Source organism: Ranitomeya imitator, chromosome 4 (genome assembly GCF_032444005.1).
Source record: "Ranitomeya imitator isolate aRanImi1 chromosome 4, aRanImi1.pri, whole genome shotgun sequence".
Classification (NCBI taxonomy): Eukaryota; Metazoa; Chordata; class Amphibia; order Anura; family Dendrobatidae; genus Ranitomeya; species Ranitomeya imitator.
Genome location: NC_091285.1, coordinates 666,653,822 through 666,670,839, shown reverse-complemented (window position 1 = coordinate 666,670,839; position 17,018 = coordinate 666,653,822). Strand labels below are relative to the sequence as shown.

Below are 17,018 nucleotides of genomic sequence, written 5' to 3'. Positions count from 1 at the left end.
GCTGACAATTCGGAACAAAAAAACGAAACAAAACGGAAACTTCGACAATGACTTGTGTTTGACTATGGAGGATGTAAGGATGTAGATACATTAGTGATTTCTTGATTTTGGTCAGGAAACTCCAATTTGAAGTTGGAAATCGGATGCTCCTCATTATGCTCTAAAGGTCTCTTCAGAATAATAAATGTAAGGAGAAAAAAAAAAATAATAATAGTACTCCCCTCACCAATCAGCTGTCCCACTGCATCAGCACCCATCCATTTGGTCCTAAGCTCAGTTTTCATTATGTGATGCCCTCTTCTGGCATCTTCACTCCCAACATTGTAGTGATGTCCGAGGCCAACTCCACACATCATGACGTCACCACGCGAGTTGCTGACTATACCTCGGGTGCGAGTATCACAATGATAGAGGCCTACTCTGCACCAGAAAACCCGGCAGAGTGAAGGTGTCGGAAAACTAAGTCGTTGGATTTTGGTTCAGATATGGAATGTTTCAGCAATGAAAAGCATCAAGGATTTCAAATACACTGCTCAAAAAAATAAAGGGAACACTCAAATAACACATCCTAGATCTGAATGAATTAAATATTATCATTGAATACCTTGTTCTGTACAAAGTTGGATGTGCTGACAACAAAATCACACAGAAATCATCAATGGAAATCAAATTTATTAACCAATGGAGGTCTGGATTTGGACCGATACTCAAAATCAAAGTGGAAAATAAAATTACAGGCTCATCCAACTTCAGTGGAGATGCCTCAAAACAAGGAAATGATGCTCAGTTGTGTGTGTGTGTGTGTGTGTGTGTGTGTGTGTGTGTGTGTGTGTGTGTGTGTGTGTGTGTGTGTGTGTGTGTGTGTGTGTGTGTGTGTGTGTGTGTGTGTGTGTGTGTGTCCTCCACGTGCCTGTATGACCTCCCTACAATGCCTGGGCATGCTCCTGCTGAGGCGGCGGACGGTCTCCTGAGGGATCTCCTCCCAGACCTGGACTAAAGCATCCGCCAACTCCTGGACAGTCTGTGGTGAAGTGTGATGTTGGTGGATGGAGTGAGACATGATGTCCCAGATGTGTTCTATCGGATTCAGGTCTGGGGAATGGGCGGGCCAGTCCATAGCTTCAATGCCTTCATCTTGCAGGAACTGCTGACACACTCCAGCCACATGGCATTGTCCTGCATTAGGAGGAACCCAGGGCCAACCGCAAAAGCATATGGTCTCACAAGGGGTCTGAGGATCTCATCCTGGCACCTAATGGCAGTCAGGCTACCTCTGGCGAGCACATGGAGGGCTGTGCGGCCCTCCAAAGAAATGCCACCCCACACTATTACTGACCCACTGCGAAACCGGTCACTGAAGGATGAAGGATGTTGCAGGCAGCAGATCACTCTCCACGGCATCTCCAGACTCTGTCACGTCTGTCACATGTGCTCAGTGTGAACCTGCTTTCATCTGTGAAGAGCACAATGCGACAGAGGCAAATTTGCCAATCCTGGTGTTCTGTGGCAAATGCCAAGCGTCCTGCACGGTGTTGGGCTGTGAGCACAACCCCCATCTGTGGACATCGGGCACTCAGACCATCCTCATGGAGTTGGTTTCTAACCATTCGTGAAGATACATGCACATTTGTGGCCTGCTGGAGGTCATTTTGCAGGGCTCTGGCAGTGCTCCTCCTGTTCCTCCTTGCACAAAGACTGAGGTAGCGGTCCTGCTGCTGGGTTCTTGCCCTCCTATGGTCCCTTCCATGTCTCCTGTTAGCACTACGCTGACAGCAAACCTTTTTGCCACAGCTCGCATTGATGTGCCATCCTGGATGAGCTGCACTACCTGAGCCACTTGTGTGGGTTGTAGAGTCCATCTCATGCTACCACGAGTGTGAAAGCACAACCAACATTCAAAAGTGACCAAAACATCAGCCAGAAAGCATTGATACTGAGATGTGGTATGTGGTCTCCACCTGCAGAACCACTCCTTTATTGAGGGGGTCTTCATAATTTCCATCTGTTGTCTATTCCAGTTGCAAAACAGCAGGTGAAATTGATTGTCAATCAGTGTTGCTTCCTAAGTGGACAGTTTGATTCCACAGAAGTTTGATTCACTTGGAGTCATATTCTGTTGTTTTTAGTGTTACCATTATTTTTTTTGAGCAGCGTATATTCCCAAAGAAAACCACAGTAACAGATTGAAAAAGAGGTTGCCACAACCAATTTATTTAACCCCAATTAATTCTTAATTTTCACTAGAGTAACAGGAGAAAATGGACCCCAAACTTTTTTGTGCAATACATAGAGTGTGAAAATGCCCCATGTGTGGTTGAAAACTACTTTTGACAAACAGTGCACAGCTCAGAAGGGAAGAGGCGCCATATTGGAGCTCAGATGTTGCTGGAATGGTTTGAGGGTACCATGTCACCTTGGAAGAGCCTCTGAGGTGCCAGAACAGCAGAACCCCCCATAAGTGACCCCATTTTACAAACTACACCCCTCAATGAATTCATCTAGGGGTGCAGTGATCATATTGACACCACAGGTGTGTCACAGAATTTTATACCATTGTCAATTAAGAAAAATAATAATATTTTTACCCCCAAAATGTTGTTTTAGCCCCATATTTAACATTTTCACACTGGGAAGTGGGTAAAAATGGCACCAAAATTTGTCCCACAATTTATGCCGAATGTAGAAATACATGTGGCTATACAGTACTTTTTAGCCATACGGAAAGACCCGGGAAGGAAGAAGCTCTATTCGCCTCCTGGAGTGCAGATTTTGCTAGAATAATTTGCGGAAGTCATATACAGAGCCCTTAAGTGCTAGAAGAGCAGAATCCCCCCATAAGCGACCCCATTTAGTTAATTATACCCCTTTGGGAATTTATCTACAGGTTTAGTGACGATTTGACTCCATGGGTGTTTTCCAGAAACAGGCAGCATCGGATTCTGCTGAGTGAAAATTGCAAACTCCTACTGTAGTGACCAGTAGGCTGTAGTCGCCAGTACAGGGTAGCCACCAGTAGGCTGTAGCCACCAGTAGGCTGTAGCCACCAGTAGGCTGTAGCCACCAGTAGGCTGTAGCCACCAGTAGGCTGTAGCCACCAGTAGGCTGTAGCCACCAGTAGGCTGTAGCCACCAGTAGGCTGTAGCCACCAGTAGGCTGTAGCCACCAGTAGGCTGTAGCCACCAGTAGGCTGTAGCCACCAGTACATGATTCTGAAGTAATTAGGCGGGCTTAATGTGATTTAAGCACATGCAGGCTCAGAAGGGAAGTGGGCATTTGGATTTGGGAGCGCAAAATATTTATTATTTTCTTACATTGTCCCAGGATGAGACATCAACTGTCTAGTGACAGATCGCAGATCTGATAATCTGCAATGCTTCTGCACTGCTGATCATTAGATCGGCATCTTTCACACTGGGAGGAGGCTTGTCAGCTCCTGAACTGAGCAGGAGCTTACAGGCCACCGCGGCCATCTTTCGACCCTCAGATGTGTGCACAGATGTATCTAATGCCTTAAATATTTTTTGTACCCTTCTCCTGACTGATACCTTTGCTGTGTTGTCAGCTGTTTATGGACATTACTGTATTATGCAACTAATATGAGTGTAAAAGTGATTGGCTAATTCTCAGCACAACCTCATCCTCAATAAGGGGGTGCTTATACTTTCAGGGCCTGGTTATTTTATAGTTTTGTTATTTTAGTTCAGCCACCACAACAAACCCATTTCAGTTTGTTTCTTAATAGATTTGGGATAATATTCAAGTTGTAAAAAAATTGTGAAATGATCTTGGTATGATTTTTTTTGTTTTTACATGACAAACTTTAAAAAGGGGTGTGTAGACTTCATATTCGCTGTAGATGAAGTTTTACAGTTTTCAGCCATTTTTCAAGTACTGTGACACTTTGGCTGTCCCCTTGAGTGAAAGCTACAAAACTTACCGGGGGTTACCGTATATACTCATGTATAAGCAGAGTTTTTAGCACATTTTTTGTGTGCTGAAAACTCCTCCCTCGGCTTATACACGAGACATTGTCCCAGAAGCTGGCAGGGGAGGGGAAGCAGCGCAGAAGCGGGTCACAGGAGGCAGGAGCCGGCGGTTGCAACTATGCACGCTGCTAAAAAGAAATGAATATTCACTACATTGGCAATAAATATTCATTTCTCTTATATCGCGCACAGTTACAGCCGCCAGCTTTCAGCAGCTGTAAAAAAATAAACAAAAAACAAGAAAACGCCTACTTACCTTCCCTGTGCGCCCTCGCAGCATCTTGTTCCGGTTTCCAACAGCCAAGCGATCACGTGCCCCCGGGTGAGTGGAGCGAAGTGAATATTCATTACCTTAATGAGCGGGGACAAGTGAACACTCGGCCGCAGGAGCTGCTTGAAGCCGAAACAAAATGCTGCAAGGGCGCGCAAGGAAGGTAAGTGGGAGGTTTTTTTTTTTTTTATTTACACATTTCTCATAGGGGTCATGCATTCAATGATAGGCATGAAGAGCCATGCCTACCAGGGCAGGGATAAGGAGCCATGCCTACCAGGGCAGGGATAAGGAGCCATGCCTACCAGGGCAGGGATAAGGAGCCATGCCTACCAGGGCAGGGATAAGGAGCCATGCCTACCAGGGCAGGGATGAGAAGCCATGCCTACCAGGACAGGGATGAGGAGCCATGCCTACCAGGACAGGGATGAGGAGCAATGCCTACCAGGACAGGGATGAGGAGCAATACATACCAGGATAGGGATAAGGAGCCATGCAGACAAGGATAGGGATGAGGAGCCATACATACCAGGGCAGGGATAAGGAGCCATGCATACCAGGGCAGGGATGAGGAGCCATGCCTACCAGGGCAGGGATGAGGAGCCATGCCTACCAGGACAGGGATGAGGAGCCATGCCTACCAGGATAGGGATGAGGAGCCATGCATACCGGGGCAGGGATGAAGAGCTATGCATACCAGGATGGAGATGAGGAGCCATACATACTAGGACAGGGATGAGGGGACAATGCTCACCAGGACAGGGGATGAGGAGCCATGCATACCAGGACAGGGATGAGGAGCCAAGCACACCAGGACGGGGATGAGGAGCCATGCATACCAGGACAGGGATGAGGAGCCAAGCACACCAGGACGGGGATGAGGAGCCATGCATACCAGGACGTGGATGAGGAGCAATGCATACGAGGACGTGGATGAGGAGCCATGCAGACCAGGATAGGGATGGGGAGCCATGCATACCAGGACAGGGATGAGGAGCCATGCATACCAGGACAGGGATGAGGAGCCATGCATACCAGGACGGGGATGAGGAGCCATGCACACCAGGACAGGGATGAGGAACCATGCACACCAGGATAGGGATGAGAAGCCATGCACACCAGGACGGGGATGAGGAGCCATGCATACCAGGACGTGGATGAAGGGACAATGCATACCAGGACAGGGAGGAGGAGCCATGCACACCAGGACAGGGATGAGGAACCATGCACACCAGGATAGGGATGAGGAGCCATGCACACCAGGATGGGGATGAGGAGCCATGCACACCAGGATGGGGATGAGGAGCCATGCACACCAGGATGGGGATGAGGAGCCATGCACACCAGGATGGGGATGAGGAGCCATGCACACCAGGATGGGGATGAGGAGCCATGCACACCAGGATGGGGATGAGGAGCCATGCACACCAGGATGGGGATGAGGGAACAATGCATAACCGGTTTATACTTACATCAATAAGTTATCCCAGTTTTTCGTGGCAAAATTCGGCGTCTTGGCTTATACTCGGGTCGACTTACACACAAGTATATACGGTAATTTAGGCTTGTGCACCCACATGATAGAGCCAAAATACCAGTGTATATTGTTATAGAAAAGGTAAATATAAAACAATATAGAAAAGGGAGGAAAAAACATCAAACATGTATAAATATAAGATCAAAAGTAGAAGAATACTTGATTTAAACAATATTTCGATTACACATTCCCTTAAGATCTCGGGAGATCTCTCACCTTGGTTGTAGGAGCTCCAAGCTTTCATTGAAGCCGTTGTTCAGAAATAGGTTCAGAGCGGCCATACAATCGCTGAGGTCCCGGGAAAGGTCCATGTTAGACCTGAAAAAACCAATCACATACTGAAGCCTAACCTTAAAGGGGAACTCTGCCAAAAACTAAAATATCCAGGATCTTATACTCCGCAAAAGATTACCTACATAAAATAGGCAAACGCAAACATAGGAACGAGATCCTCCACCGAGCCTCAAAGAAACCAAAATCAGTACCGGGAAGAGGAGCTAAGACTGACAGATTACGCCCCACGTATTCATTGCCTGCTCAGGGAACATCGGAACGTAAAAGGGAAAACTTTCAGAACGGCTGAGAAAATAAAGAGTATTGTAGATAAAGGTATTATGTTCTCAGACAAAGCTATAACCACCCTCTACCTCACTGCACTCCAGCATTAGCACTGCGGAGGGAGCCACCCTGCGGGATGTTTACTGATGGCGGAGAGAAAGCTCGGAACTGTAATCATTAATGAAAAGTCATTACATCGTCAATCCATGCCAGAGAGAAGAAATGAACGAACCGGGGGAACAGGGTAATAAGAGGATCAGGAGCCGGGTTACTGTAATAAGAGGTTACAGGGGTAATAAGAGGATCAGGAGCCGGGTTACTGTAATAAGAGGTTACAGGGTAATAAGAGGATCAGGAGCCGGGTTACTGTAATAAGAGGTTACAGGGGTAATAAGAGGATCAGGAGCCGGGTTACTGTAATAAGAGGTTACAGGGGTAATAAGAGGATCAGGAGCCGGGTTACTGTAATAAGAGGTTACAGGGGTAATAAGAGGATCAGGAGCCGGGTTACTGTAATAAGAGGTTACAGGGTAATAAGAGGATCAGGAGCCGGGTTACTGTAATAAGAGGTTACAGGGTAATAAGAGGATCAGGAGCCGGGTTACTGTAATAAGAGGTTACAGGGTAATAAGAGGATCAGGAGCCGGGTTACTGTAATAAGAGGTTACAGGGGTAATAAGAGGATCAGGAGCCGGGTTACTGTAATAAGAGGTTACAGGGTAATAAGAGGATCAGGAGCCGGGTTACTGTAATAAGAGGTTACAGGGTAATAAGAGGATCGGGAGCCGGGTTACTGTAATAAGAGGTTACAGGGGTAATAAGAGGATCAGGAGTCGGGTTACTGTAATAAGAGGTTACAGGGTAATAAGAGGATCAGGAGCCGGGTTACTGTAATAAGAGGTTACAGGGTAATAAGAGGATCAGGAGCCGGGTTACTGTAATAAGAGGTTACAGGGTAATAAGAGGATCAGTAGCCGGGTTACTGTAATAAGAGGTTACAGGGTAATAAGAGGATCAGGAGCCGGGTTACTGTAATAAGAGGTTACAGGGTAATAAGAGGATCAGGAGCCGGGTTACTGTAATAAGAGGTTACAGGGGTAATAAGAGGATCAGGAGCCGGGTTACTGTAATAAGAGGTTACAGGGTAATAAGAGGATCAGGAGCCGGGTTACTGTAATAAGAGGTTACAGGGTAATAAGAGGATCAGGAGCCGGGTTACTGTAATAAGAGGTTACAGGGTAATAAGAGGATCAGGAGCCGGGTTACTGTAATAAGAGGTTACAGGGTAATAAGAGGATGAGGAGCCGGGTTACTGTAATAAGAGGTTACAGGGGTAATAAGAGGATCAGGAGCCGGGTTACTGTAATAAGAGGTTACAGGGGTAATAAGAGGATCAGGAGCCGGGTTACTGTAATAAGAGGTTACAGGGTAATAAGAGGATCAGGAGCCGGGTTACTGTAATAAGAGGTTACAGGGGTAATAAGAGGATCAGGAGCCGGGTTACTGTAATAAGAGGTTACAGGGTAATAACAGGATCAGGAGCCGGGTTACTGTAATAAGAGGTTACAGGGGTAATAAGAGGATCAGGAGCCGGGTTACTGTAATAAGAGGTTACAGGGTAATAAGAGGATCAGGAGCCGGGTTACTGTAATAAGAGGTTACAGGGTAATAAGAGGATCAGGAGCCGGGTTACTGTAATAAGAGGTTACAGGGTAATAAGAGAATCAGGAGCCGGGTTACTGTAATAAGAGGTTACAGGGTAATAAGAGGATCAGGAGCCGGGTTACTGTAATAAGAGGTTACAGGGTAATAAGAGGATCAGGAGCCGGGTAACTGTAATAAGAGGTTACAGGGTAATAAGAGGCTCAGGAGCCGGGTTACTGTAATAAGAGGTTACAGGGTAATAAGAGGATCAGGAGCCGGGTTACTGTAATAAGAGGTTACAGGGGTAATAAGAGGATCAGGAGCCGGGTTACTGTAATAAGAGGCTACAGGGTAATAAGAGGATCAGGAGCCGGGTTACTGTAATAAGAGGGTACAGGGGTAATAAGAGGATCATGAGCCGGGTTACTGTAATAAGAGTTTACAGGGGTAATAAGAGGATCAGGAGCCGGGTCACTGTAATAAGAGTTTACAGGGGTAATAAGAGGATCAGGAGCCGGGTTACAGTAATAAGAGGTTACAGGGTAATAAGAGGATCAGGAGCCGGGGTGTTGTATATTGGGGGTCCTGTATAGTGGGGGTCTCACTACTCCCGGTTAATGACTCGCAGCCTTTCCGACCATGTGTGACCGAGGTGTAATAACAGTGCAGGGTGTGTACACTTCTACATGGGAAGGGCGGGTTGGGATCTGGGGGACGGTGTGCGGCAGATGAACAATGAGGTGAGGTTTAGGAGGATAGAAGGGTGATCACAGCTGGTGGTCACATCCCGGGGGCTGCAGGGTACGGGTCCTCCCGGGGGGCTGCTCTGCAGGGTGACGGGTCCTCCCGGGGGGCTGCTCTGCAGGGTGACGGGTCCTCCCGGGGGGCTGCTCTGCAGGGTGACGGGTCCTCCCGGGGGGCTGCTCTGCAGGGTGACGGGTCCTCCCGGGGGGCTGCTCTGCAGGGTGACGGGTCCTCCCGGGGGGCTGCTCTGCAGGGTGACGGGTCCTCCCGGGGGGCTGCTCTGCAGGGTGACGGGTCCTCCCGGGGGGCTGCTCTGCAGGGTGACGGGTCCTCCCGGGGGGCTGCTCTGCAGGGTGACGGGTCCTCCCGGGGGGCTGCTCTGCAGGGTGACGGGTCCTCCCGGGGGGCTGCTCTGCAGGGTGACGGGTCCTCCCGGGGGGCTGCTCTGCAGGGTGACGGGTCCTCCCGGGGGGCTGCTCTGCAGGGTGACGGGTCCTCCCGGGGGGCTGCTCTGCAGGGTGACGGGTCCTCCCGTGGGGGCTGCAGGGTGACGGGTCCTCCCGTGGGGGCTGCAGGGTGACGGGTCCTCCCGGGGGGCTGCTCTGCAGGGTGACGGGTCCTCCCGGGGGGCTGCTCTGCAGGGTGACGGGTCCTCCCGGGGGGCTGCTCTGCAGGGTGACGGGTCCTCCCGGGGGGCTGCTCTGCAGGGTGACGGGTCCTCCCGGGGGGCTGCTCTGCAGGGTGACGGGTCCTCCCGGGGGGCTGCTCTGCAGGGTGACGGGTCCTCCCGGGGGGCTGCTCTGCAGGGTGACGGGTCCTCCCGTGGGGGCTGCAGGGTGACGGGTCCTCCCGTGGGGGCTGCAGGGTGACGGGTCCTCCCGGGGGGCTGCTCTGCAGGGTGACGGGTCCTCCCGGGGGGCTGCTCTGCAGGGTGACGGGTCCTCCCGGGGGGCTGCTCTGCAGGGTGACGGGTCCTCCCGGGGGGCTGCTCTGCAGGGTGACGGGTCCTCCCGGGGGGCTGCTCTGCAGGGTGACGGGTCCTCCCGGGGGGCTGCTCTGCAGGGTGACGGGTCCTCCCGGGGGGCTGCTCTGCAGGGTGACGGGTCCTCCCGGGGGGCTGCTCTGCAGGGTGACGGGTCCTCCCGGGGGGCTGCTCTGCAGGGTGACGGGTCCTCCCGGGGGGCTGCTCTGCAGGGTGACGGGTCCTCCCGGGGGGCTGCTCTGCAGGGTGACGGGTCCTCCCGGGGGGCTGCTCTGCAGGGTGACGGGTCCTCCCGGGGGGCTGCTCTGCAGGGTGACGGGTCCTCCCGGGGGGCTGCTCTGCAGGGTGACGGGTCCTCCCGGGGGGCTGCTCTGCAGGGTGACGGGTCCTCCCGGGGGGCTGCTCTGCAGGGTGACGGGTCCTCCCGGGGGGCTGCTCTGCAGGGTGACGGGTCCTCCCGTGGGGGCTGCAGGGTGACGGGTCCTCCCGGGGGGCTGCTCTGCAGGGTGACGGGTCCTCCCGTGGGGGCTGCAGGGTGACGGGTCCTCCCGGGGGGCTGCTCTGCAGGGTGACGGGTCCTCCCGTGGGGGCTGCAGGGTGACGGGTCCTCCCGGGGGGCTGCTCTGCAGGGACCCTGGTGTCAATGATTAGCTCATGGGGTTTTGTTCAAAATGGAAAACCCCTTTAAGAAGAATCAAAGCAAACGAGAGAAAATAGAGACATCAGGTGCCAATGACGGGTTCTGTGCTGCCGGCTGCTGTCACTCCGGGTCTACAGGCGGTATAACAGGGGAGCCAGATGCCTCTGCCCGGGCTGTGACTCCCAATATCACCGCTGTGTAGGGAGCTGCCGCTCCGCAGGGATGTCGGGCTCCCTCCCGGTATCTCCCGCCCCATCCCGTACACCGACCTGTCCGCAGCCTCCTGCTCCCGGCTCCTGCTGCGGCACCGATCATAAACCCCGCCCACACACACCTGTGCAGGAGGAAAAGTTCTTAGCCACGCCCACTTTGCAGAACACGCCCACTTTGCAGAACGCACCCTAAGAACACGCCCACTGACACGTTTCCGCATGTGGTCACGCCCACATCAATTGCTAGGAAACGTGTAGAGTGTGTGTCCGTGTTCCGCCACCGTCACGTGATCACATGTCTGCCCTGTACAATCCGCGACCAATGTGGTCGGACGACAAACTGGAGCAGATTATTATCCGCAGATTGTAGGTCCCAGTATCGCTGTGCGCGGACATCACTGCTGTGCACGGCTACAGGGGGCATCTCTGCCCCATCCATCAGCAATGTTCACGACTTGTCACAGCGTCTCAGTGGGAGTTCGGTGTGGTCAATATTATCATAGAATTATTTATATTAATTGTATCAGTATTGAACAGAATGAAGACTACTGACAGCCCCTATATACAGTATGAGCCCCACATAGCCTCCTATATACAGTATGAGCCCCACATAGCCTCCTATATACAGTATGAGCCCCACATAGCCTCCTATATACAGTATGAGCCCCACATAGCCTCCTATATACAGTATGAGCCCCACATAGCCTCCTATATACAGTATGAACCCCCACCTAGCCTCCTATATACAGTATGAGCCCCACATAGCCCCCTATATACAGTATGAACCCCCAAATAGCCTCCTATATACAGTATGAGCCCCACATAGCCCCTATATACAGTATGAGCCCCACATAGCCCCCTATATACAGTATGAACCCCCAAATAGCCTCCTATATACAGTATGAGCCCCACATAGCCCCTATATACAGTATGAGCCCCACCTAGCCCCCTATATACAGTATAAGCCCCACATAGCCCCTATATACAGTATGAGCCCCACCTAGCCCACTATATACAGTATAAGCCCCACATAGCCCCCTATATACAGTATGAGCCACACCTAGCCCCCTATATACAGTATGAGCCCCACATAGCCCCCTATATACAGTATGAGCCCCACATAGCCTCCTATATACAGTATGAGCCCCACATAGCCCCCTATATACAGTATGAGCCCCACATAGCCTCCTATATACAGTATGAACCCCCACCTAGCCTCCTATATACAGTATGAGCCCCACATAGCCCCCTATATACAGTATGAACCCCCACCTAGCCTCCTATATACAGTATGAGCCCCACATAGCCCCTATATACAGTATGAGCCCCACCTAGCCCCCTATATACAGTATAAGCCCCACCTAGCCCCTATATACAGTATGAGCCCCACCTAGCCCCCTATATACAGTATAAGCCCCACATAGCCCCCTATATACAGTATGAGCCACACCTAGCCCCCTATATACAGTATGAGCCCCACATAGCCCCCTATATACAGTATGAGCCCCACCTAGCCCCCTATATACAGTATGGAGCCCCACCTAGCCCCCTAAATACAGTATGAGCCCCACCTACCCCCTATATACAGTATGAACCCCCACATAGCCCCTATATACAGTATGAGCCCCACCTAGCCCCCTATATACAGTATAAGCCCCACCTAGCCCCCTATATACAGTATGAGCCCCCACATAGCCCCCTATATACAGTATGAACCCCACCTAGCCCCCTATATACAGCATGGAGCCCCACCTAGCCCCCTATATACAGTATGAACCCCCACCTAGCCCCTTATATACAGTATGAGCCCCACATAGCCCCCTATATACAGTATGAACCCCCACCTAGCCCCCTATATACAGTATGAGCCCCACCTAGCCCCATATATACCCTATAAGCCACACCTAGCCCCCTATATACAGTATGAGCCCCACCTAGCCCTCTATATACAGTATGAGCCCCCACCTAGCCCCCTATATACAGTATGAGCCCCACATAGCCCCCATATACAGTATGAGCCCCACATAGCCTCCTATATACAGTATGAACCCCACATAGCCCCCTATATACAGTATGAACCCCCACCTAGCCCCCTATATACAGTATGAGCCCCACCTAGCCCCATATATACCATATAAGCCACACCTAGCCCCCTATATACAGTATGAGCCCCACCTAGCCCCTTATATACAGTATGAGCCCCCACCTAGCCCCCTATATACAGTATGAGCCCCACATAGCCCCCATATACAGTATGAGCCCCACCTAGCCTCCTATATACAGTATGAGCCCCACATAGCCCCCTATATACAGTATGAACCCCCCTAGCCTTTTATATACAGTATGAGCCCCACCTACCCCCTATATACAGTATGAACCCCCACCTAGCCCTGTTATGACCTGGTGGTTAAGAGGCCACACTGATATGACCTGGTGGCTAAAACGCAACATGGGACGAGCTCTGAGAAGGTGGTATCTCTACTGACCGCAGTCCCTAATCCTAACAACAACACTAGAAATAGCCGTGGGATGTTCCTGACTCTCCCTAGACACCTCTTCACAGCCTTAGAAATAACTACCCCTAAAGAAGGAAATAGAAAGCTATCTTGCCTCAGAGAAACCCCCAAAAGGAAAGACAGCCCCCCACAAATATTGACTGTGAATGGAGAGGGAAATGACGTACAAAGAAATGAAATCAGAATTCAGCAAAGGAGGCCAATACTAAACTTGATAGACAGAGAGAAAAGGATACTGTGTGGTCAGTATAAAAACTACAAAATCCACGCAGAGTTTACAAAAATGAACTCCACACCGACTCACGGTGTGGAGGGGCAAATCTGCTTTCCCAGAGCTTCCAGCTAGCCTGAATAAGACATAGTGACAAGCTGGACAAAAAGAGACATATTTGCAAAGCAATAGAGTCCAAACAAATGGACAAACAAAACTAGCAAAAACTTATCTTTTGCAGACAAGGACAGGCCAAATGAGAAATCCAAGGAGAGAACCAAATCCAACCAAGAACATTGACAGCAGGCATGAACTAAAGCCCAGAGCAGGTTTAAATAACAAACCCAGGCAAGGCGATTAGTGAAGGCAGCTGCTACAGCTACCTAAAGGAGCAGCAATACCACTCGAAACCACCAGAGGGAGCCCAAGGGCAGAACTCACAAAAATACCATTAGCAACCACAGGAGGGAGCTCCAGAACGGAATTCACAACAGTACCCCCCCATTGAGGAGGGGTCACCGAACCCTCACCAGAGCTCCCAGGCCGATCAGGACGAGCCAAATGGAAAGCACGAACCAAATCGGCAGCATGAACATCGGAGGCAACAACCCAAGAATTATCCTCCTGGCCATAACCCTTCCACTTGACCAGATACTGAAGCTTCCGTCTCGAAAAACGAGAATCCAAAATCTTCTCCACCACATATTCCAATTCCCCCTCAACCAACACCGGAGCAGGAGGATCAACGGAGGGAACCATACGTACCACATATCTCCGCAACAAGGATCTATGGAACACATTATGAATGGAAAAGGAAGCTGGAAGGGCCAAACGAAAAGACACAGGATTGATAATTTCAGAAATCTTATAAGGCCCAATAAAGCGAGGCTTGAACTTAGGGGAAGAAACCTTCATAGGAACATGACGAGAAGACAACCAGACCAAATCACCAACACGAAGCCGGGGACCAACACACCGACGACGGTTAGCGAAACGTTGAGCCTTTTCCTGAGACAACGTCAAATTGTCCACCACATGAGTCCAAATTTGCTGCAACCTGTCCACCACGGAATCCACACCAGGACAGTCAGAACGCTCAAGCTGCCCTGAAGAAAAACGAGGATGAAACCCAAAGTTACAAAAGAAAGGCGAAACCAAGGTAGCCGAACTAGCCCGATTATTAAGGGCAAACGGCAAAAAGGTCACCCAATCATCCTGATCAGCAGACACGAAGCATCTCAAATAGGTTTCCAAGGTCTGATTGGTTCGCTCCGTTTGGCCATTTGTCTGAGGATGGAATGCTGAAGAAAAAGACAAATCAATGCCCATTCTAGCACAAAAGAACCGCCAAAACCTAGAAACGAACTGGGAACCTCTGTCAGACACAATATTCTCCGGAATACCATGCAAACGAACCACATGCTGAATAAATAATGGAACCAAATCAGAAGAGGAAGGCAACTTAGGCAACGGCACCAAATGGACCATCTTAGAAAAAAGCAACCCGCTGGCACGGGAACAGCAAGGCTTAGCCTGAGTACAGGTCCCACAGGACTGCACAAACGAACGCACATCCCGCGACAAGGAAGGCCACCAAAAGGACCTAGCCACCAAATCTCTGGTACCGAAAATCCCAGGGTGACCAGCCAACACCGAACAATGAACCTCAGAAATTACCCTACTAGTCCATCTATCAGGAACAAACAGTTTCCCCACAGGACAGCGGTCAGGTTTATCAGCCTGAAACTCCTGAAGTACCCACCGCAAATTAGGGGAGATGGCAGAAAGAATCACCCCCTCCTTGAGGATCCCAGCCGGCTCAAGAACTGCCGGAGAATCAGGCAAAAAACTCCTAGAAAGGGCATCAGCCTTCACATTCTTAGATCCCGGAATATACGAGACCACAAAATCAAAACGTGAGAAAAACAGAGACCACCGAGCCTGTCTAGGATTCAACCGCTTAGCAGACTCGAGGTAAATCAGATTCTTGTGATCAGTCAAGACCACCACGCGATGCTTGGCTCCCTCAAGCCAATGTCGCCACTCCTCAAATGCCCACTTCATAGCCAGCAACTCCCGATTGCCGACATCATAATTACGCTCAGCAGGCGAAAACTTTCTGGAGAAGAAAGCACATCGTTTCATCAAAGAGCCATCAGAATTTCTCTGACACAAAACGGCCCCTGCCCCAATCTCAGAAGCATCAACCTCAACCTGAAAAGGGAGAGAAACATCTGGCTGACGCAACACAGGGTCAGAAGTAAAACGACGTTTAAGCTCCTGAAAGGCAACAGTGTTATGAAAGGCAATTCACAATCACAATGGACATGGAGGTCAGAGCACACACAGTGATCTGACAATAACCCAAAATAACAGAACGAGCTCTGAGATGTGGGAACTCTGCAGACCGCAATCCCTGATCCTCTCCAAACACAACTAGAGGCAGCCGTGGATTGCGCCTAACGCTCCCTATGCAACTCGGCACAGCCTGAGAAACTAACTAGCCTGAAGATAGAAAAATAAGCCTACCTTGCCTCAGAGAAATACCCCAAAGGAAAAGGCAGCCCCCCACATATAATGACTGTGAGTAAGATGAAAAGACAAACGTAGGGATGAAATAGATTCAGCAAAGTGAGGCCCGATATTCTAGACAGAACGAGGATAGGAAAGATAACTTTGCGGTCTACACAAAACCCTAAAGAAAACCACGCAAAGGGGGCAAAAAGACCCTCCGTACCGAACTAACGGCACGGAGGTACACCCTTTGCGTCCCAGAGCTTCCAGCAAAACAAATAGACAAGCTGGACAGAAAAAACAGCAACAAATAGCAAAGAAGCACTTAGCTATGCAGAGCAGCAGGCCACAGGAATGATCCAGAGAAACACAAGTCCAACAATGGAACATTGACAGGAAGCATGAATCAAAGCATTAGGTGGGGTTAAGTAGAGAAGCACCTAACGACCTCACCAGATCACCTGAGGGAGGAAACTCAGAAGCAGCAGTACCAGTTTCCTCCACAAACGGAAGCTCCCAGAGAGAATCAGCCGAAGTACCACTTGTGACCACAGGAGGGAGCTCTGCCACAGAATTCACAACTAACAGCCGCAGAGGACCAATTCACCACATCAGCGCCTTTCTTCGTCAAATCGGTCAGAGGCTTCACCACACTAGAAAAATTAGCAATAAAGCGGCGATAAAAATTGGCAAAGCCCAAAAATTTCTGAAGGCTCTTTACAGATGTAGGTTGAGTCCAATCATGAATGGCCTGGACTTTAACAGGGTCCATTTCAATAGCCGAGGGGGAAAAAATGAAACCCAAAAAAGAAACCTTCTGAACTCCAAAGAGGCACTTAGACCCCTTCACAAACAACGCATTAGCACGAAGGACCTGAAATACCATCCTAACCTGCTTCACATGAGACTCCCAATCATCGGAGAAAACCAAAATATCATCCAAATACACAATCATGAATTTATCCAGATAATTCCGGAAGATATCATGCATAAAGGACTGAAATACCGATGGAGCATTAGAGAGCCCGAATGGCATCACAAGATATTCAAAATGGCCTTTGGGCGTATTAAATGCTGTTTTCCATTCATCACCTTGTTTAATACGCACGAGATTATACGCCCCTCGAAGGTCGATTTTAGTAAACCAACTGGCACCCTTAATCCGAGCAAATAAATCAGAAAGTAAAGGTAAAGGGTACTGGA

The 17,018-nt window shown here is 50.0% G+C and overlaps 2 protein-coding genes across 5 annotated transcripts in view; both read right to left on the bottom strand.

Annotated features, from left to right (window-relative positions):
• The window catches only part of LOC138677210 (tetratricopeptide repeat protein 39A-like), a 42,173-nt gene extending 31,462 nt beyond the window's left edge, over nucleotides 1-10,711 (bottom strand). The window contains exons 1-2 of one of the 4 annotated variants that reach the window (XM_069767167.1): nucleotides 10,632-10,711; nucleotides 6,011-6,112 (exon numbers count right to left, since the gene is read on the bottom strand). In XM_069767167.1, coding sequence (XP_069623268.1) covers nucleotides 6,011-6,105 — 95 coding nt within the window. In that variant the 5' untranslated portion in view covers nucleotides 6,106-6,112; nucleotides 10,632-10,711. Of the gene's footprint in view, nucleotides 1-6,010; nucleotides 6,113-6,210; nucleotides 6,461-10,631 lie in introns of those variants that run through there. The other 3 variants (XM_069767168.1, XM_069767165.1, XM_069767166.1) reach the window with 3 other exon arrangements.
• The window catches only part of LOC138674672 (basic salivary proline-rich protein 1-like), a 31,510-nt gene continuing 23,170 nt past the window's right edge, over nucleotides 8,679-17,018 (bottom strand). Inside the window, exons 2-3 of the mRNA XM_069762486.1 lie at nucleotides 9,322-10,356; nucleotides 8,679-9,280 (exon numbers count right to left, since the gene is read on the bottom strand). Coding sequence (XP_069618587.1) covers nucleotides 8,679-9,280; nucleotides 9,322-10,356 — 1,637 coding nt within the window. The remainder of the gene's footprint in view (nucleotides 9,281-9,321; nucleotides 10,357-17,018) is intronic.